This window comes from Theropithecus gelada, chromosome 6 (assembly GCF_003255815.1).
Source record: "Theropithecus gelada isolate Dixy chromosome 6, Tgel_1.0, whole genome shotgun sequence".
In the NCBI taxonomy this organism is placed as follows: Eukaryota; Metazoa; Chordata; class Mammalia; order Primates; family Cercopithecidae; genus Theropithecus; species Theropithecus gelada.
Window position 1 is genome coordinate 38,524,024 of NC_037673.1, and position 21,617 is coordinate 38,545,640.

At 40.6% G+C, this 21,617-nt stretch overlaps 1 protein-coding gene across 1 annotated transcript in view; it reads left to right on the forward strand.

The window, feature by feature from the left end:
• Positions 1–21,395, forward strand: part of OSMR (oncostatin M receptor) — a 65,351-nt gene extending 43,956 nt beyond the window's left edge. Inside the window, exons 8-17 of the mRNA XM_025388777.1 lie at positions 3,227–3,303; positions 4,523–4,745; positions 7,311–7,481; positions 8,862–8,966; positions 10,142–10,315; positions 10,920–11,087; positions 17,652–17,733; positions 18,236–18,308; positions 18,645–20,374; positions 20,910–21,395. Of these exons, the coding sequence (XP_025244562.1) occupies positions 3,227–3,303; positions 4,523–4,745; positions 7,311–7,481; positions 8,862–8,966; positions 10,142–10,315; positions 10,920–11,087; positions 17,652–17,733; positions 18,236–18,308; positions 18,645–19,220 (1,649 nt within the window). The 3' untranslated portion in view covers positions 19,221–20,374; positions 20,910–21,395. The remainder of the gene's footprint in view (positions 1–3,226; positions 3,304–4,522; positions 4,746–7,310; positions 7,482–8,861; positions 8,967–10,141; positions 10,316–10,919; positions 11,088–17,651; positions 17,734–18,235; positions 18,309–18,644; positions 20,375–20,909) is intronic.
• The last annotated feature ends 222 nt before the right edge of the window (positions 21,396–21,617 follow it).

Genomic DNA, 21,617 nt, shown 5'->3' on the forward strand with positions numbered 1-21,617 from the left:
ACCAGTCAAAATGGCTATTATTAAAAAGTCAAAAAGCAACAGATGCTGGGGAAGCCGCAGGGAAAAGGGAACACTTATACACTGTTGGTGGGAATATAAATTAGTTCAACCTTCCTAAAAAGCAATTTGGAGATTTCTCAAAACAGAGCTACTGTTCCACCCAAAAATCCCATTACTGGGTATATATCCAAAAGAAAATAAATCATTCTACCAACACGTATATGTTCATCACAGCACTATTCACCATAGCAAAGACATGGCATCTACCTAGGTGCCCATCAATGGTGGATTGGATAAAGAAAATATGGTACATATACACCATGGAATACTACACAGCCATAAAAAATAATGAAATAATGTTCCTCCCAGCAACATGGATGTAGCTGGAGGCCATTATCCTAAGTGAATTAATGCAGGAACAGAAAACGAAATACTGCATGTTCTCACTTTTAAGTGGGAACTAAATATTGGGTATTCATGAAAATAAAGATAGAAATAATAGACACTGGGGACTGGGAAGGAAGGGAGGGGGCAAGGGTTGAAAAAGTAACTGTTGGGTTCTATGCCCACTATTTGGGTGATGGGATCATTTGTATTCCAAACCTCAGCATTGCACAATATATCCATGTAACAAACATGCACATGTACTCCCTGACTCTAAAATAAAACTTTAAATTATAAAAAGTTTCTAGGAAGTTTTTAAAAAGTATTTCAAAGGAAAATAAAATGTAATAGGGAGGGATATGATTCACTGAAGTTTGATTATTAACTACTGAATAATGAAGTATTGACTATGGTTTCACATGAATGAGTTATATGGAAATATGCTAAATTACTTTCAAGAACATAATAGCATGCACAAAGAAGTCTGAAAGTTAAAGTAGCACTCAGGTGACGGACTTTGAAGTTATGTTTTGATAACCAAACTGTAATTTAATGAAATCACAATTTCTCAAAACTTTGACAGCACTGGGCTATATACTGAAATGTAGTAAACCCTATCAGTGATAGTAGACTGGTAAACATTTAGTAAATACTGATTTGCTCCTTCCAAAAAGGATGTTTTTCTCTGATTAAAATCAAATTTGTGATTTGGCAAACTGAGAGTTGGAAGAAAAGTTGGAAGAGTTGGAAGAAAAATAATTCATACAAAGTTAAGGAACCTACTAATAAGTAATTTGGATTTTATATCATTACTCTAAAATGGAATCTGGACTATTAAACCATTAGATTTTAAACTAACAACTCTGTACCACATCTTATATTTACATTGATTTTTGTTATCACAAGAGTTTTTTAGGTTTGTAGCCATTACTATTAACTCTCTTAATTAGATACTTGAATTTAATTCAATTATTTTTATTAGGGGCTATGCTAAAATATTCAAGCTATCTTTAAGAATTAAAGGGAAGTTTCAAAGTAAACATTAAAAATAAAAGTCATAGGAGACATGCTATAGTTGTATTTTCAAATTCAGAAAGCTGAAGCAGCACATTCACAAAATGTGATTGAGTAGAGAGATGAAGATGTTTTTAAGTCTGGATTTAAAAATGATATATGCTGTTAGGGCCCAGTTGCAGAATGACATCAATACCTGTGAGTCCCTTTCTTGTTTGTCTCCATGGATGTGCTATCATTGGGTCATCTATATCTTCAGCAGTTAAAGCCTGATACTGCTTGTGGCTTGTGAATGTTTTAAATTCTCTTTTGACTACTTTTTGTTGTACTATTCTTGTGAATGTCATACCATGACAAAATTGTATCAGTAGAAAATTTGATTCTGTGTGGAATACAGAGTATTACATAAATCCAGCAAAACAATTTACAAACTAAAAGATGTACTCATCTTAATAGGACTTTCATAATATTTTTATCAATCAGTGATTAAAATGTGTTCCTTTTTTAAGATTTTAAAATCAATTGCACTGATGTCATTATTTTTCCATTGCTGAGTTTTTTTTTAAAGAGAATTTTGTTGAACTTGTCATGCAAGCTGAGTCTTCAATTGACCATCCATTTTCTAAAGGTGAATAGTGGAATGACCAGACCCTAACTACCTTGAGTTCAAATCTTGGCTTCACTTTTACTTTCACCTGAGTGATTTAAGAAATTAACTTACCTTCTCTGGGTCATAGTTTCCTTATCTGGAGAATGGGGTAAATAATCATACCTGCCCCATAGAAGTGTTATGAGGATTAAATGAGTTGATATATGCAAAACATTTGGAACTTGGCTGGCATCTAGTAGCCCCTCTGTAAATATTAGCTATAATTATGTGTAAAAGAGATCCCCTAAATGGTTTTATACATAGGTACCCAGAGTTGCCCTGGATTTAAAGACCTTTCCTCATGATAAGTTGATTGAGCAAATGCGGATTTAGATGCAAAATCAGTCAATGTGTTTACAAAGATTTCTGAGTGAGGGATGGAGACAAGAAAAGATTGGGACATTGAAGCAGATTGTTTTCTGAGTTCCTTTGAAGTTTGGTTTTTATTCAAACAGTTTGTAGAAGTTTCACAAAGTGCCAGGCCCTGAGGCAGATGCTGGAGTTTCAAAGCCCTTGGCCCCAGGGATCCTATGGTTTATTGACAGAGAGACAAGGAAGCACATTATTCTAAAACAGCATGGTGAGAGCCACGATAGAAGAAATGCTGGGTGCTGCAGGTGCCTCAAGTGTCCACAGCAAGCAGGTGACCCAGCCACAGGCAGGGTGCTGGGAGGAGGAGTGGAATGAGGCCTTCCCAGTGGAGGGAGACCAGCATTCCAGTGAGCGGACCAGCCATGGGTGTCATGAACGTGAGAAAGAATGCTTCCTGCGCCTAGCGGGCTCCCCATCAGTGTGTCTCTGTCCATCACAAATGAGGCAAGTAAGTAGCAAAGGTCTGCTGCCTAGAAAGTCAGAAAAGGGGAAATTTACCTAACTCATCTGGAATTGGTCTAATGGATGAATTATTCCAAAATTCTTTGGTAGTTCTATGGCTTGATGTTTATAAAGGCTTTCAGAGGCAGCTGACCTTTTTATAAAGCCCTGTACTATGTGCACCTAGTGAGGAGTGAGCAGTGTGGCTGTGGACCAGTGGGTAGAAGTCACAGAGAGCAAAAAGGGGAGAGGCAAGCCTCAGGTTAGACAGGTAATTGTCATGTCCTTGACCAACCTAGAAAAAGGTTGAGCGTATTACGTTACATACATATTATGACTCAAGGGCTTTTCTTTGGTTAATTTCAGCTCCGTCAGAGGCCCCTGATGTCTGGAGAAGTGTGAACTCAGAGCCAGGAAATCATACTGTGACCTTATTCTGGAAGGTAAGATGTGCAGATTCCAAAAGCGTGATTGTTTCCAAAAGCCACATTTGTGGAAACAAATGTGTCTTCCTCTGGAGGACTGTTGATTGGTCCAGTGTCCCAACTGGGAGGGATCTTCGCATTCATCCAATAGAATTTCTTACCTAGTAGAGGAATCCCACTCCACCCCTTTGACAGCTCATGCAACCGACAGCCAGTTCTGATTGGTAGAACCTTCTCCGCAACTTCAACTCAGGCCAGCCCTGACTCTTGCAGGGCCCAGGGCAAAGATGTAAGTAAACAACGACATATGATAGTTAAAAGTTACACATATTTAAACATTCATACTATTTATGTTTTAAAATTATAAATCAAGCTTAAAAATTGTAATATAAAATAAATTTTATCCTTCTATCTTGCCTAATACACCTTCATGACAACCTGGAAGGCCAGGTTTGTATTCTGAACTCAGTGATGCGTCAATTTCACACCGAAACATGGTGATGCTGGGAGAGTTGACTCTGGTCTCAACCTACCCCACTTTTTTTTTTCACCTTTAGTTTGGCACACTCTGCAAGAATCTCTGTGCACAGACATGTGGGCATGCCAGTCTGCATGTCTGGGTTCTGTCCACACCCCAAGCAGATAGCCACTCCCAGCCCACTCTCAGGTCTGGTGGTACACATGCCAGGGGAGAGGAGGCCTGAGGAACAGACCCCGAAGGTGGGCTTGAGACTGTGTGAGCAAGAATTTCTCTGCAAACTGAGCCTTCCGGAGGAGGACTCTGGGTATGGAGAGCAGCTCATCCCTGTACAGCTGCATGGGGACAATACAGCTGGAGGTGGAATGAGGCCAGTACCCAGGCTCCTCGTGCAGGGTCCCAGGGTGGTGCTGTTTGTTCTCATTGCTTTTCTGCCCTTGACTACCCCTCACATTCTTTTTTCCACCAGGTTAAAGAGTCTATTCCTTGTGATTCTGATCTGAGCCCTCTTCTCAGGACACATAATGCTCTTGAGGCTTTTATCTCCAAATGATCCTCTTCTCTACTCACCTTCAGTTAGATTTGAATGTCTGATTTCAGACTTGGTTGAGAGAGTTATTTTCTCTATTAAGCTGTTTGAATTTTCTGGTGGGTGTGCGTATATAAAGGAATTGAGGGACAGAAAAGATGAAAAAGGAGTTGTACAAATTCCTTTCAATTAAAATCCATTTAAAAATGTTTATCAATATTTTTTTTCAGCCATTATCAAAACTGCATGCCAATGGAAAGATCCTGTTCTATAATGTAGTTGTAGAAAACCTAGACAAACCGTCCAGGTCAGAGCTCCATTCCATTCCGGCACCAGCCAACAGCACAAAACTAATCCTCGACAGGTGTTCCTATCAAATCTGCGTCACAGCCAACAACAGTGTGGGCGCTTCTCCTGCTTCTATAATAGTCATCTCTGCGGACCCTGAAAACAGTGAGTTTGTTTTGCGTTTTGTTTTGTTTTTATTCTCTAGGAAAATGTTGATGACGTTATTAAGTAGTGATGGATACATTGAGAAAACAGCAACTTGGGAAGACAAAATGTCTAGTCACCAAATAGCCATTTACTTTTGGGCCAGGTGTGTCAACATATTTCAGTGGGACAGTCCCCTCGGTGTGGGGAGACTTCAGCCATGGCTCAGGATATTTCTGTCCAGGGGATTCTTCAACATACTTGGGAAATTATCTGAATTTTATTCAAGTAAATGCAACCCCAACCACAGTTACCACTGAAAGTTGGAGTTACTATTTATGATCTTTGTGGCTTGTGAAATAGGAATTGCATTTACTATTTTGTAAAAAGTGTTGTCAGTCTTTGCACCTGGAAAGAGCCCATGAATATTTCCAGAGATCATCAGAACTGGCATCAACTTTCACCAGGGGCTCTGCCAACTTTGTAGAATAAAAGATAATAACTGGCTAATCTCTTGCCTATGAAAGAGCAAACAAGGTGGAATGCCCTTGCCCTACATGCCAAATCAATAGTGATATTAATTTCCTTCTTAGAGAGCCATAAAAAGAGTCAACCCCACAGTTACACACTATGAGATGATACACACATGGGCACACATAATGCAGTCGGGCAGTGGCATGCTAGGATCATTCATGAACCTTGTAATAATATCACCCTTCAGTTCCTGCTATTAAAATTTCCAGACCCTGCTTATGATGTTATGGTAGGTTCTATGATATTTATTTATTCAAGTTCAGCTTAAATTTGGGTTAAGTGAGTTGGATTAGAGGATGTTGTTGTTTTATTTTTATGTATTCAAAAGAACTATCCAGTATGTATCACATGAGGAAAATAAATTATATTGTGCCATAGAAGAAAAACTCTAGGAGTTGGTTTAGGAGTTGTTTAGTGTAACCTCTGTTTTCTGAAGAACTATATTAGAGAAAGAAGTTATATTCTGACTTCATTAGGATCCGAACAGGAAAAGGGGACATTTCATTCAGCCTTGGGGAGCTGGTACTAGCCTCTCCTGAGGAAGGCAGAGACAAGTTCAAAGCAACACTGCTGAGAGCAATTATATATTTTGGGGTCTCCTACCATACCCTTCATCCCCATGCCCTGCCTTCAGATGCCTAGACCTTCTGGTGTGAGGCTCCAGCTAGCTATCCTTAAGTGCTCCTTGTTTCTACATCACCAGCATGTATAAAGTCACTCATGTACTATGAGAAAATCAATAAGTTTAAGCTAATTCATACTAGGGTGCGAATGACTGACAAAAAGATTCCCCTACTCTTTGATCTGCCTCTATCTCTCAAAATGTATTTTCAATTTAAAGAAGCAGCTTTCTAAGAGTTTCAACCCTGGGTTTGGAGTTAAATTTTACTAAGTATTAATAAGTCAAGTGAAAAATGTCAAGCCTTAATATGTGTGGGGCATTTGTCTACTTGATGGAGGAAAGCAGGGAAGCCATGTGAATGGGATCTATAAAGCCCTCATGGGCTTTTACCTTATACCTAGAGCTACACATTCCTTTGGGTGCCCCCAGCTGGATGATATTTTGATGCCCTATAAAAGTGAATCAGTGGTTTTCGCACCACTATTCAGTTGTAATTAGGATTGCCAGATAAAATACAGGAGGCCCAGCTAAATGTGAATTACAGACAAACAATAAACCAGTTCTTAGTGTAAGTCTGTAGAAAGAGGAGAAATTCTCATGCCTCAAGGATAAGGTATATCCCTGTTGGAACTCAGTAGAACTGGTAGTCCCCTGAGGCCATGTTACCCTTTTTCCAATTGTCAGATATCAGGAAACCTACTTTAACCTATAAAATCTATTGAGATGGCAGCATTAGTCATAAACTGTGTGCATATCCTTATATAACCCAACTTTTTATATACCTGAATATTTTCTTCTTTTTTGTCTTCTACTCAATTCCTACCCGTAACACATCTCAGAAGCAGTATTTAGTTTAGGAGCAACTGATATTACTGTGGGAGAATTAACCTGCATTAGTTATTCATTCAACAGGTAATTTTTGAAGCAGATCCAGTACCCAATACCAGATTCTAGATCAAGGATCAACAAATTTTGTGGTAAAGGGGCAGATGGCAAACATTTTTGCAGGTCATATAGTCTCCATTACATATTTTATTATATGCCTTCTTTTTTGGTTTATTTGTATTTTTACAACTCTTAAAATGTCTTAGAACCATTCTTAGCTCAAGGGTCATATGAAAACAACCCTCAGAGGCTGGAATCATCCTGGTGGTAGTTTGCTGGCCCCTGTCCTAGGTGCTGAAGTCTGGTTGGACTTCAGAAGGCCAACATGATGGGCATCTGAAGGGCAGGTGTGAATGTTTGCTGGGAAGTAAGAGGCAGGAACTCACCCATGAAAACATCCCCCACCCAAGCACCTGTAACTATTGAAGTGGAGGTCTGTTACCTACTAGATACCGTGCATGTATGTATCTACTTTCTACCTTACATACTTAAAACAATTTACAGTTAATTAAGTCTGGAGCATTGCTCTATTTGTTTATATACAGAAGAGGTTGAGGAAGAAAGAATTGCAGGCACAGAGGGTGGATTCTCTCTGTCTTGGAAACCCCAGCCTGGAGATGTTATAGGCTATGTTGTGGACTGGTGTGACCATCCCCAGGATGTGCTCCAGTGGAAGAATGTAGGTCCCAATACCACAAGCACAGTCATTAGCACAGGTAAGAAGAACCTTCCATATCATCGCATTGCTATATTCACCTTGAAGCAAGTTCAAGTGGGATTTCTGGACTACTTCACAGACTTTGACTGTGCTCAGCTAATAATTTTGAAACGACAAATCCAGCATGGGTGTTAGGAGTTCAGATGTTACAAGAATATGTTCTAAAACTCAACCTTTAAATCTCCTTTTGCAGAGAATATCTGCACATGAGATGGGAATTGATTTTCATGATTTTCATAAACTTGTTTCTCTAAATTAGTGCATAGTCTCGAATGGCAGAGGGATGTTGTAACAGTTGTCCAGAGAGCTTTTACAAAAGCAGAGAATTGCATGGATTTGGAAGATGTTTAGGACATATAGTTGATGAGAATCGATCATCAACCTTCAGTTTCAATAGAACATGTAGAACTTGTTCTCTTACCTCCCACATTGGATTTGTAATGTGAAGATTTGCTAGTTTAGCAGACACAAGAGTGCCCATTTGTGTGGCTTGAGCTGGAGGGGTGGGTGGCGCCATCTGCTGGGCTCATGGAAGGGTGTGGGAAATGTCCCTGTTCAGAGGATGATCAAGGCTTCGCCAATTTCAGTGGTGTGGTGGGTTCTGGAAGGAGATTGCAGAGGTATAAGTGTAATGGGGAAATGAGGAAGTGGAAGCAAAGCTTTCAAGACTATTGGCTTTAATGAGAAGAGGGAAGACAAGTAACCAGAGGGGGATTTGGAGTCAAAGAAGGGCTTGAATGGTTTTCTGTGTCTGGTCTGATTCTGCACCCAGTTGTGTGCACATGGATACACAGGCATGTTTGAGAGCTCTTGCTTCAAAGAACACTGCAGAGGCTAATCCCTGCAGGCTTTATTGGAGACAAGACAGTGGGGCCAGGTGTTTGCAGCATGGAGGACTCCAAGGCTTCATGGAAGGAGGGAATATGGTGGGGATAAAATGCAAAATTCCTGAAAGGCAATTATTAGGGGAACACAAATTTATTTTTCATTCTTTTGTAGGGGGGAGGGGGAAGGGTTGGAAGACAGACTGTCGCTCTGTTACCCAGGCTGGAGTGCAGTGGCTTGATATCAGCTCACTGCAACCTCTGCCTCTTGAGTTCAGGCGATTCTCCTGCCTCAGCCTCCCCAGTAGCTGGGATTACAGGTGCCCGCCATTACATCTGGCTAATAATTTTTCTGTTTTTAGTAGAGATAGGGTTTCACCATGTTGGCCAGGCTGGTCTCCAACTCCTGGCCTCAAGTGATCTGCCTACCTCAGCCTCTCAAAGTGCTGGGATTACAGGTGTGAGCCACCGTGCCACGCCTTTTCATCATTTTTCTTTTCAGAATTAGGAAATGTCATTCTGTTATTAAAAATCTGTTGACTTTTCTTCCCTAGATGCTTTTAGGCCAGGAGTTCGATACGACTTCAGAATCTATGGGTTATCTACAAAAAGGATTGCTTGTTTATTAGAGAAAAAAACAGGATACTCTCAGGAACTTGGTAAGTTTAAAGCATTTCATGTGCCCCATGTGCAGACTTGTTCAGATTCATAGATTCCTAGCTTTGGGTTTAGGAAGATGTCGGCATCATACCCGCTCTTTGATATCCCATTTATTCTGGCTATTGGGTTTTTAAAATTATTTTTTAATCATACAAACATAAAACATTTTCATTCTCATTGCTAAGTCTCTCTTTCTTCCTTTGTTCAGTCTCTTATACCCTATGTGAATAATCATTGTTTTAGCTAATCTTTGTCCAAATCCATAACAATGGTTTGTAAATGATGTCTTAAAGATAGGATGCTGGAATCAAAGGGTTTCAACTTTTAAAATATTTTTTTCATTTCTTTCATAATTTTTAAGACTTTACATACATGTTGTGAAATCACCCCCTAGAAATGTCACCACTGTCCCACTAGCAGTGGAGGGGATTTTTGATCCTCCCATGGGGTTGCTTATTCTCCTTCTTCAGGTGGGTGCTTAATTGTTCACACAAATCAGACCAGTTCTCAGGGGTTCTTCCTTTAGCAGGAGTGGATCCACAGTTTACAGTTGGCTCCGAGTGGGCAGGAGGTGTGTGACTTCGTGTGCACAGTCCAACTGTGCATAAGCGTGTGTGGGAAAACAGCCTCAGCAAAGCCTTCAAAGTAAACATTCTTGGATTGTTTTTCAGTGACACTTGGATAACTGGGCACTGCCACAACCTGGGAACTAGATCTAGTTCATCAAATCGCCCCACTTGCCTCTTTGAACATAATCCTTCCACTTTCACTTCCTCCCTTCTTCCTCACTTTAGTAGGTTCTGTGGTTGAGTCTTTTTTCAAACACCGTTTTGAATTTAAGAACAGAATTAAGTCTCTTTTTTTTTTTTAGACTTTAGTTTCTTTCTTTTTTTTTTTTTTTTGGGCTATGTGAGCTTGTGCAAGTTATTTAGTCTCTGCGTGTCCATTCTTCATCTGTGAAAGGCAAGACTTGAACAAGATTGCTCAACTCCTTCACAGCTCGCATAAACTATGTCAAGGCACAAATCCTCTAGAGAAACAGATAAAACTCCTTAACTCGGCATAAGCTCTTACGGCCTCTGGAGCTGGCTACGGTTCTTCTATTAGTTGACATGAATATTCTGAGACTGTTTCCAAATCATGACTTTTCTCTTATCCCAACTTCTTTTCCTAGCTCCTTCAGACAACCCTCACGTGCTGGTAGATATGTTGACACCCCACTCCTTCACTCTGAGTTGGAAAGATTACTCTACTGACTCTCAACCTGGTTTTATACAAGGGTACCATGTCTATCTGAAATCCAAGGCGAGGCAGTGCCACCCACGGTTTCAAAAGGCAGTTCTTTCAGGTGACATCTATTTTTGATTTGTTTATTTATTCTTTCAAGATCTCATTATTTGAAATCATTGAAAATAACGGCTGCCATCTTAGACTGTGGCCAGGCTGAATTCCCTTCTTGCATGACTTTATACTGTAAAGGTGTTCTTAAGCAAATTAGTAGGGTGAGCAAGATGGTGGGGGTGGGGCAGCATTTTAACTTACTTAAAAAACAATATGACCTGGTATTTTTAGAAGCATCTGAAGCACCACCAGCTCCTTAAGAAAACCTGCTCTTTATGAAACTTTCCTCTTTTTTTTCACTTTATTGAGCATTGTTCCAATTTATTTTTAAGCCCCTTGCAAACTCTTACTGTTTCTTGCAGATTTGTGTGCTTTGGCTGGATCACTAGTACCCCTTGTTCAGTGGATTTTCTGCTTTTTGTGCCATCTCCTGAACATTTTACCTGGTGTGCCCATGGTGATGAAATTATGATTTGATTTTTGTTTGGTTTAAACATATTGATGGTGCTGAGTTAACAAGAGTATTAGTGTCCAACTCTCTCACAAGATGTTTACCACACTTTTAATACAATATTTTTTTCCTTAAAAAAAAAAACATTTAAAAATCACAGATGGTTCAGAATGTTGCAAATACAAAATTGACAACCCAGAAGAAAAGGCATTGATTGTGGACAACCTAAAGCCAGAATCCTTCTATGAGTTTTTCGTCACTCCATTCACTAGTGCTGGCGAGGGCCCCAATGCTACGTTCACGAAGGTCACGACTCCGGATGAACACTGTGAGTTTTCCCAAATCAAAGGTCTTCCCTTAGGAGTTTCTGGGAAACTAACAAATTACAAAAGTGTTGACTTAGGTTTTGTCTAGATCAGGAATTTTCAAACCTTTCTTCTCTCCATCACACCTCCCTCTTTCTCTTGATGAAACCCTTTGTGTCACAAAAAAAGAGTTGCACAGACTCTCACTATATAAAATAGATACAAATGGAGGTAATCTGTCTGATTAAGGCCTAAAATCTTCCCTCTGCCTCCCTCAGTGGCCCTTGAGACAATTCTCTGGAACTCAGTCTCACAATCCTGTATGTAGTTTGAAAATCACAGATAGCATATTTTAGTGTTGACATCAGAAGAGCCACAAGGCTTCTGTCTAGAGAAGAGTGGTGCTGGTTTTCTCAGCAGAATTGTTCTCTGCAGCTAGCTTTCCTCTGGATTGTTTCCCTCAGCAGCAAACAAATTGCTTCTTGACTCTGCTAGGGCCTCCAGGGGCAATTAGAAATGGGTACAGTGGTGTGGGAATTGGGCAGGGGCATGGAATACTTGCTCAAAAACTCCCTGTTTGCATATTTGGATGGGAAATGGTGAGGTGGAGAGAGAGAGATCTTTTCAAAAATACATTTGGCTTGAAAGATGGAGAAGTAAGAGGGAAGGGAGAAAAACAGTAAGAACTGGTTGATGGAAAAATTTATTCTCATGGCAAACCCTGACAACCAATAAACAGGAATGTGGTGAGAGAAAATAGATGCTGATGGAAGAAAGAGGAGAAAAGAGTATCTTCAATGAGGGGATCATAGAAGGTCCTGGAAGGCACCCATGTAACGCAAATAGATTCAAAAGGCTTGCCTGAAGTTACCAACTTTCCTTAGTGCAGGGTGCCCTCACCGAAGCTGCAGCTGTAGAGATGGGCATGTCCTGTTGGACTGCTGACCCTGGAGTGCCCTGACTGGTGATTCAGATACACGTGGCTTCAGTGGCAGTGTATTAGTCCGTTCTCACACTACTATAAAGAACTGCCTGAGAGTGGGTAATTTATAAAGGAAAGAGGTTTAATTGACTCACAGTTCCACATGGCTGGGAAGGCCTCAGGAAATTTACAATCATGGCAGAAGGGAAAGCAAACACGTCCTTCTTAACATGGCAGAAGAAGAGAGAAGTGCCTAGCAAAGGAGAAAAGCCACTTATAAAACCATCACATCTTGTGAGAACTCACTCACTATCATGAGAACAGCATGGGGGTAACCGCCCCCATGATTCAATTACATCCCACCGGATCCGTCCCAGGACACATGGGGATTATAGGAGCTAAAATATAAGATGAGATTTTGGTGGGGACACTGCCAAACCATATCATTCCACTCCTGGCCCCTTCCAAATCTCATGCCCTCATATTTCAAAACGCAATTATGCCTTTCCAACAGTCCCCCAAGGTCTTAGCTCATTCCAGCATTAACCCAAAAGACCAAGTCGAAAGTCTAATCTGAGACAAGGCAAGTCCCTTCCACCTATGAGCCTGTAAAATTAAAAGCAAGTTAGTTGTTTCCTAGATACAATGGGAGTACATGCATTGGGTACATACACCCATTCTAAATGGGAGAAATTGGCCAAAACAAAGGAACTGCAGGTCCCATGCAAGTTCGAATTCCAATAGGGCAGTCATTAAACCTTAAAGTTCCAAAATGATCTCCTTTGACTCCATGTCTCACATTCAGGTCATGCTGATGCAAGAGATAGGCTCCTGTGGTCTTGGGCAGTTCCACCCCTGTGGCTTTGCAGGGTACAGACTCCTTCTGGCTGCTTTCTTGGAGTAGCATTGAGTTTCTTGGCTTTTCTAGGCACATGGTGCAAGCTGTTAGTGGATCTACCATTCTGGGGTCTGGAGGATGGTGGCCCTCTTCTCACAGCTCCACTAGGCAGTGCCCCAGTGCAGACTCTCTGCGGGGGCTCCAGCCCTGTATTTCCCTTCCACACTGCCCTAGCAGAGGTTCTCCATGAGGGCTCTGCCCCTGCAGCAAACTTCTGCTTGGACATGCAGGCATTTCCTTATGTCCTCTGAAATCTAGGTGGAGGTTCCCAAACCTCAATTCTTGACTTCTGTGCACCCACAGACTTAACATCACATGGAAGCTGCCAAGGCTTGATGCTTGCACCCTCTGAAGCAATGACCTCTTTTAGTCACAGCTAGAGCTGAATTAGCTGGGATGTAGGGTACCATGTCCTGAGGCTGCACAGAGCAGGGGTCCCTGAGCCTAGCCCAGGAAACCATTTTTCTCTGCTAGGCTTCTGTGCCTGTGATGGGAGGGGTGGCCGTGAAGACCTCTGACATGGCCTAGAGACATTTTCTCCATTGCCTTAATGATTAACATTTGGCATCTTGTTCAGATACGTGTGGCTGTATATGTGCATTATTTATGAATATTTCTGCAGCTGGCTTGAATTTCTCTTCAAAAAATGGGTTTTTTTTTTTTAGTATTGCATTATCAGGCTGCAAATTTTCTAAACTTTTTTGCTCTGCTTCCTCTTGAATGTTTTGCTGCATAGAAATTTCTTCTGCCAGATACCCTAAATCATCTGTCTCAAGTTCAACATTCCACAGAGCTCTAGGGCAGGGGCAAAATGCCACCAGTCTCTTTGCTAAAGCATAACAAGAATCACCTTTGCTCCAGTTCCTAACAAGTTCCTCATCTCCATCTGAGCCTGGACTTCCACCTCAACCTGGACTTCATTGTCCTTATCATTATCAGCATTTTGGTCATATCCATTCAACAAACCTCTAAGAAGTTCCAAACTTTCCAACATCTTCCTGTCTTCTGATCCCTCCAAGTCTCTAAGAAGTTCCAAACTTTCCCACATCGTCCTCTCTTCTTCTGAGCCCTCCAAACTGTTCCAGTCTCTGCCTGATACCCAGTTCCAAAGTCGCTTCCACATTTTCAGATACCTTATAAGGTATCTCAGTACCAATTTACTGCATCAGTCCATTCTCCACTGCCTTAAAGAACTGCCTGAGACTGGGTAATTTATAAAGGAAAGAGGTTTAAGTGGCTCATGGTTCTGCATGGCTGAGGAAGCCTCAGGAAACTTATAATTATGGCAGAAGGAAGCAAACACATCCTTCTTCACATGGCAGCAGGAGAGAGAAGTGCCGAGCAAAGGGGGAAAAGCCCCTTATAAAACCGTCAGATCTTGTGAGAACTCACTCACTATCGCAAGAACAGCAGCATGGGGTAGCCACCCCCATGATTCAATTACCTCCCACCAGGTCCCTCCCATGACACGTGGGGATTATGGGAGCTACAGTTCAAGATGAAATTTGGGTGGGGACACAGCCAAACAGTATCAGACAGGTTGTGGTGCTGACTGCATGTTGACTACTACACTGAAACATGTCCCTAGGTCTCCAAGCCAAAATCCAGAGCCCCTTATCTGATTAAGATGTGTCAATGATTTACATTACTTGAGCACTCTTGGCATTTTGGAGTTAATTTTAAATTTATTTTCAGGTTAGTTTTATTCTACCTTTGTAATTTACTTGGTTGGTACACACACACACACACACACACACACACTTATCTTTAAATATTTATTTTCTAAGTTTCATTCATCTATCTCCCTTATGTTAAACTTCATTAGCCCTGGCTTGGCTTGTGACTACTGATTATATTATTATTTGAAATAAAATATTTGAAATAGAAAGTAGAAAATATTTCAAACTTTTTTCTACTTTCCTGAGATTTTACTTTAAAAAAAAATAGGTAGAATATTATGTGACTAGCATCCAATTAACTGTACCTCAGATCTTGTTAGATGGGAATAAAAAATACCTGTATCTACTGCAATGAGGCTAGAATGATTAAACAGCAAAAACAAAAAATAGAAATGCAAAAAATTAATGTAATAGTGAAATTGCAAAGTAATGAATAAATATTTATTCTGTTGGTATTTTTCAAAATAATCCTTTCTCTTTGTAAATTGGTTTGTTAACTTTTTCTCTGATCAGGAGACTAGGTTACTAAATAGAGATAATGAGGCACAGAGAGGGTAAGTTTGTTTAAACATACAGGGTGTCCAAACCAACTGTAATTTGTGTTTTTATATTTGGACATTTGGCACTACATTTCCTTCTGAATTTAATAGGCACTACTTGAATCATTTTTAAATCCTGAGTATGGAAGTAGATTATGTTCCGAAAGTTTGTGTTTAAAATTAGCCCGAAAATAGCTGAAATGTAAAAGATGAAAAATACCAAGTGTTGATGAGGATGTAGAAGAACTGGAACTTCCATACCTTGCTGATGGGAGTAAATTGGTACAAGCAGTTTTGGAAAATTCCTTGGTAGTATCTTCTAAAATGAGTATATATATACCTTAGATGTGAGAACCTTCATTCCTAGGTATATATGCCCCCCAAATGCCTACATAAACCCTAAAGAAATACCTAAAGACGTGTACTAGTACAGTGATTGTGAACAGAACATAAAATTCACTATGCAAGGGAAAAAAATACGCTGAAAGCTGGTTCATGCAAGAAGCTGCCTTTCCTTTTGCTTCTAAGCAGACAGGTACAGTAAAAGCTTAAATATCTCCACAGGTAGCTACTCTGTGTTTGCCTTATCTTATCGTAGCCTCTCCTGGGAGATGAATACATAATTAACTATTCTTCTGTCTCCTCCTTTTCTCTTGTGACATGTGGATAATCATACCCTCCCTCCTCCAGCCCACTTTTCCTCCAGCCTTTTCTCATTCCAGCCCACTTTTTCCCTTTAAATTGAAGCCCTCAGCATTATTGAAGCCCTCAACATTATCTTTGGAGGAAGACACAGACTACATAATGTTTCTGTGATTCTGTTTATTTCTTCCAGTCATGTCCTTCACCTTGGCAAAAGAAACTTCTAAATTGATGGAGACCTGCCTCAGATACTTTTTGGTTTACATCATCAAAAGTACTGTTTTTGAGAGCAAAGTTTACCATAGTAAGATTCACAAACAGAGTTTCCTTCCCCTTTTTCTGGGGTCAGCGTTAATTTTAGGTCAGTTGTTTTGGCCCTCTCTTACCTTTCTGGGTCCTTTTCCCTAGAACCCTGTGTTGCCTCATAGCACGGGCTTGTGCATCTACCCAGGGCCACCTTTCTTTACAAAACTCCAACATTATCTGCCACACCACTGTCCCCAAATCAAGCCCCATTTCTTCCAGGGCAGCTAGGTGTGGGGTGGAGCATGGGGAGGGCAGAGGGGGCAAATGGATTGAACAGAATCATATGTTCAGCAACTTAACCCCCTAGATCCTCCCTGAGCAATTTACTTTTGTGAAAAGGGATGTTTACCAACCCAGCTGAATTATTATTTGGTGGAAATTGCAAGCAATGGGAACAGGAAGACGGTGTCAGTCTAATAAGAGAGAGACACTCTCTAAAAGAAAAGATGTTTATTTGGGACTGAGAATTTCAGTGGAAATACTTATGCCAAAATAAACTATAGTAAACTATGTGCATATTCAGGGAGGTAAAGGAAGACAAAAGTTTTTAAAGGAAAAAAAAATGAGGAGGATTATATAATTGCTTTGAAATAATTATCCTTGACTACAAAGATGAATAACAAGGGTGATGCCAGTTCAAGGTTTAATGGGAAGATGTCCTTGCAGAAGCATTGTGTGTGTGTGTGTAAGGTTGTGATGGCCTTTGTGCAAGGTTGTGGTTTTCATAGTGGTTTTTGTTATCTGCATGACCTTCCCAGCTCTATTTGTCAGGGTTTCCTACCATTAGTGATTCCATTTTTATTCTAACAGATTTCACAATGGTCATTTGAAATAAATGAAGCACCAGTTGACATATTGGAGAAATAAACATAATCATTTTCCCAGATTAAGACATATTTAGGTAATCTGAGGCTAACTAGAAGGAGTGCACTAGTCAATTTTTGATGTGTAACAAACACCCTCAAAAGCTCCGTGGCATACAAGAACAAATATTTCTTTTTATGCTCATGGGTTTACAGGTCAGCTGAGACTTGGCTGATCTAGGCTGTGGTAAGCTGGACTCTAAGCTTCAGTCATGTTCAGGTTTGTTTCACGCATCTTCATTCTAGGGCTCAGGCTAAAGTCGCAGCAGCTACCTGAGGCACACGCTTCTCATGGTGAGGAACACAAGAGCGCAAGCCAATGTGTACATGCACATGTAAAACACTTAGTTACATTACAATTACCAACAGCCCATTGGCCAAGCCAGTGCACATGACTGAGCCCCAAGTCAAGGGGCAGGAAAGTGTTCTCACCTACTATGAAGTTTTGGCAGGAGTGGAAAAGCATAATTTTAATACAGCAAGTCACGATGCAATCTATCAGAAGAGGTAACAAATGTGAGTCACACACTGTTGATGGCAAATGGCTTCCTGTGTCGGTTGGCTAGTTGGTTGGTTGGCTTTTCCCCTGAAGTCAGGCAGAACTCATATTACAACTTGCATACATAATTTGAGAAATAATAAACATGTAAAATTACTCTCAATCATAAACTTAATTCTATTCCTTTGAGGAAGGGAAAAGTACTTATTAAAAATGTCCCTTTGTTTTTCCTTGTTCAGCCTCCATGTTGATTCATATCCTACTGCCCATGGTTTTCTGCGTCTTGCTCATCATGATCGTGTGCTACTTGAAAAGTCAGTGGTAAGTGTGTGAGGAAGGTTTTATCCAAGAAGAGGGTAAGAGAAAAATCTGGAAAGAGATTTAGTAAGATAGAAATGACATTGAATAATACGAAACAACATACAGAAAATGAAAAGGACAAAAGAGGCTGGGGTGAGAATATGTACTTTATTTCACTGTTTTGCTCTCCAGGTGACTATATGAGGAAACTAATCACCATTTAACATAGACCACAGAATTTTTTCAACAGCAGTAGCTAATATTTGTATCTTACTTACTAGATGTTTGGCAGTGTTCTAAGTGCTTTATCAATTAATTCATTTAATCTTCATGAGGACACTCTAAGTACCATAATTATCTCCATTTAGCCAATAAGAAATTAAAGCATGGAAGAACCAAGTAACTTGCTTAGTAAGTTACAATGCAAGGATTAGAAGCCAGGAATCTGACTCCAGAGTTCTTGCTCTTAACTAGTCCACTGTACCGTGAAATTCAGTCTCATTTTCCATTTTTTTTTTTCTAGGATCAAGGAGACGTGTTATCCTGACATCCCTGACCCTTACAAGAGCAGCATCCTGTCGTTAATAAAATTCAAGGTAAATGTTGGCAAATTGTATGTATATCATACACCTATTAAGGACTAACCCAGAGTGGGGGCTGTCAGAATCCTACTTTCCTAGAGCTCCTCAGGAAAATATAGCACAGTAAAAGCCACCTTTATACCCATAGCCATGAAATAGGTGATTGGAGCTTTGATTTCTTCTGTCAGGGGACGTCTTTTGGTTTTCAACTTCACCTCCAGGTTACTTGTGACCAGGAAGGAACATAAACAACATTGAAGCTCTAAGTGTATTTCACACGCTTAATCTACTTTGATGCATGTATGCATGCACACAAATGTCTCTATTTACATATTTTTGTTTCCTTTCTAGGAGAACCCTCACCTAACAATAATGAATGTCAGTGACTGTATCCCAGATGCTATTGAAGTTGTAAGCAAGCCAGAAGGGACAAAGATACAGCTCCTAGGCACTAGGAAGTCACTCACAGAAACTGAGTTGACTAAGCCTAACTACCTTTATCTCCTTCCAACAGAAAAGAATCACTCTGGCCCTGGCCCCTGCATCTGTTTTGAGAACTTTACCTACAACCAGGCAGCTTCTGACGCTGGCTCTTGTGGCCATGTTCCAGTACCCCCCAAAGCCCCACCAAGTATGCTGGGACTAATGACCTCACCTGAAAATGTACTAAAGGCGCTAGAAAAAAACTACATGAACTCCCTGGGAGAAGTCCCAGCTGGAGAAACAAGTTTGAATTATGTGTCCCAGTTGGCTTCACCCATGTCTGGAGACAAGGACAGTCTCCCAACAAACCCAGGGGAGCCACCACACTGTTCAGAGTATAAAATGCAAATGGCAGTCCCCCTGCGTCTTGCCCTGCCTCCCCCGACCGAGAATAGCAGCCTTTCCTCAATTACCCTTTTAGATCCAGGTGAACACTACCGCTAACCAGCATGCCGATTTCATACCTTATGCTACACAGACATTACGAAGAGCAGAGCTGGCACCCTCTCATCACCAGTGGCCTTGGTCCTTAATCCCAGTATGCTTTGCAGGTCTGGTTTATGTAAGACCACTACAATCTGGCTAGGTTAAAGGCCAGAAGCTATGGAACTTAACACTCCCCATTGGAGCAGGCTTGCCCTAGAAATGGCAGGATCATGGGAGCATGCTTACCTTGCTGCTGTTTGTTCCAGGCTCACCTTTAGAACAGGAGACTTGAGCTTGACGCAAGGATATGTATTAACCACTCTACAGACTCCCACTCAGTACTGTACAGGGTGGCTGTGGTCCTAGAAGTTCATTTTTTACTGAGGAAATATTTCCATTAAAAGCAATTCTTAGATTGAAGGCTTTAATAAAGGCCACAGGAGACTTATTACTACAGCATAAATTGTCAATGTAAATTTACTGAGCGTATTGAATGAAAAAAACTCAGGTGTCTGAGGCCAGGACAGATTTTAGACTTACCTTGAACGGATAAGAATCTATAGTTCACGGACATAGTAAAATTAACTCTGTGGGTGGGGCGGGGGGTATAGATCTAATCTAATATGTAAAATGCGTGATCAATCAACAAGATTTCCACAATTCTTCTGTCAAGCTTACTACAGTGAAAGAATGGGATTGGCAAGTAACTTCTGACCTACTCTCAGTTGTACATCTGCTCCATAGACATCAGTATTCTACCGTAATTTTTGATGACTACCTCAGAACATAAAAAGGAAAGTATATCACGTAATTCCATTCAGTGTTTGGTTCCTTTCCTTTCAAGAACTGGCTATAAACAGCCTGTTTTCACTTGGCATGCTTTGGACTCTGCACTACGTTGTCTGGGCCAAGATAACTCTGTCACAGTTATATTCATATTATGCTAAAATGGTAAAATGAAACCCATTGTTGGACATAATTTAGATATAACTAAAAAGTTCTATGGAGTGGGAAATTCCATGTTGGCTTTGGAGCAACTTTGTCTCCTCTGAACCAATATATTCCAAACTAATATATGCAAAGCACCTGGTACACAACTGGTATCTTAGTACATGTTGGTTCTCTTGGTGCAATCTCAGCTCACTGCAGCTTCCGCCTCCCGGATTCAAACAGTTCTACTGCCCAGCCTCCGGAGCACCTAGGACTCCGGGTGCACACTACCACACCTGGCTAGTTTTTATATTTTTAGTAGAGACAGGGTTTTACCATGTTGGCCAGGCTGGTCTCGAACTCCTGACCTCAGGTGATCCACCTGCCTCAGCTTCCCCAAGTGCTAGGATTACAGGTGTGAGCCACCATGCCCAGCCTATTTGTCACATTATTGGTCACATTTATTTTTTATTTTTTGAGATGGAATTTTGCTTTTGTTGCCCAGGCTGGAGTGCAATGATGCAACTTTGGCTCACTGCAACCTCCGCCTCCCAAGTTCAAGCAGTTCTCGTGCCTCAGCCTCCCGAGTAGTTCTGATTACAGGCATGCACCACCACACCCAGCTAATTTTGTATCTTTAGTAGAGATGGGGTTTCACCATGTTGGTCAGGCTGGTCTGGAACTCCTGACCTCAGGTGATCCGCCCACCTCAGCCTCCCAAAGTGCTGGGATTACAGGCGTGAGCCACTGCACCTAGCTGTCACATTTCCAAACAAGCACGAAAGGGGTTCCTTTTTGTCTTCCTGCCTGCCGTCAGCATGGTAGAAATGGCTCTGCCTATGCTTATGCCTCTGGTGCCCAATGCCTTGCACTGTGCACTTCAACACTATGAAGAGAAACAAGTAGCCACACCTCAAAATAATGTGGCTGTCAACTGACCTAAATAAACCTACACAAACCAGTACTTGCCTTTTGCTGGAAACATTGATTATGTGCTCCTCATGTAGTAGAAAGTGGTATCCTGATTAGTCTAACAGTTGTGTTAGACTTTAGGGCCAGTATTGTCAGCATTTATTTATTTATGTACCTTTGTTATGATGGGATTACATTTTTCATTTGAAACTTGTTCACGAAAATGTCAATGACATTGGTGACTGATTTGTACATATTTTTCATATAGTTTTGTTTAAAAAATAATTCACACAAAACCTTGAAGTCATTTTTAATACTGAAATAAACCTTAATTAAAATATTTCATCATCACATTGTTTTACCTCCCTCAATGAAATGAAAATCTAGTAATTAGATACATCACCTCATGAACTTACTAAATAAAAATGTAAATTCCTGGGTATGACTACAAACGTCTTAATCAGAATCTTTGGGGCATGGACCTGGAATCTATTTTTCATCAGTTCCCAGGCATTCATCTACACACTAAACTTTGAGAATCACTGGCCTAAATCAAATGAAGTCTTTCTGAAA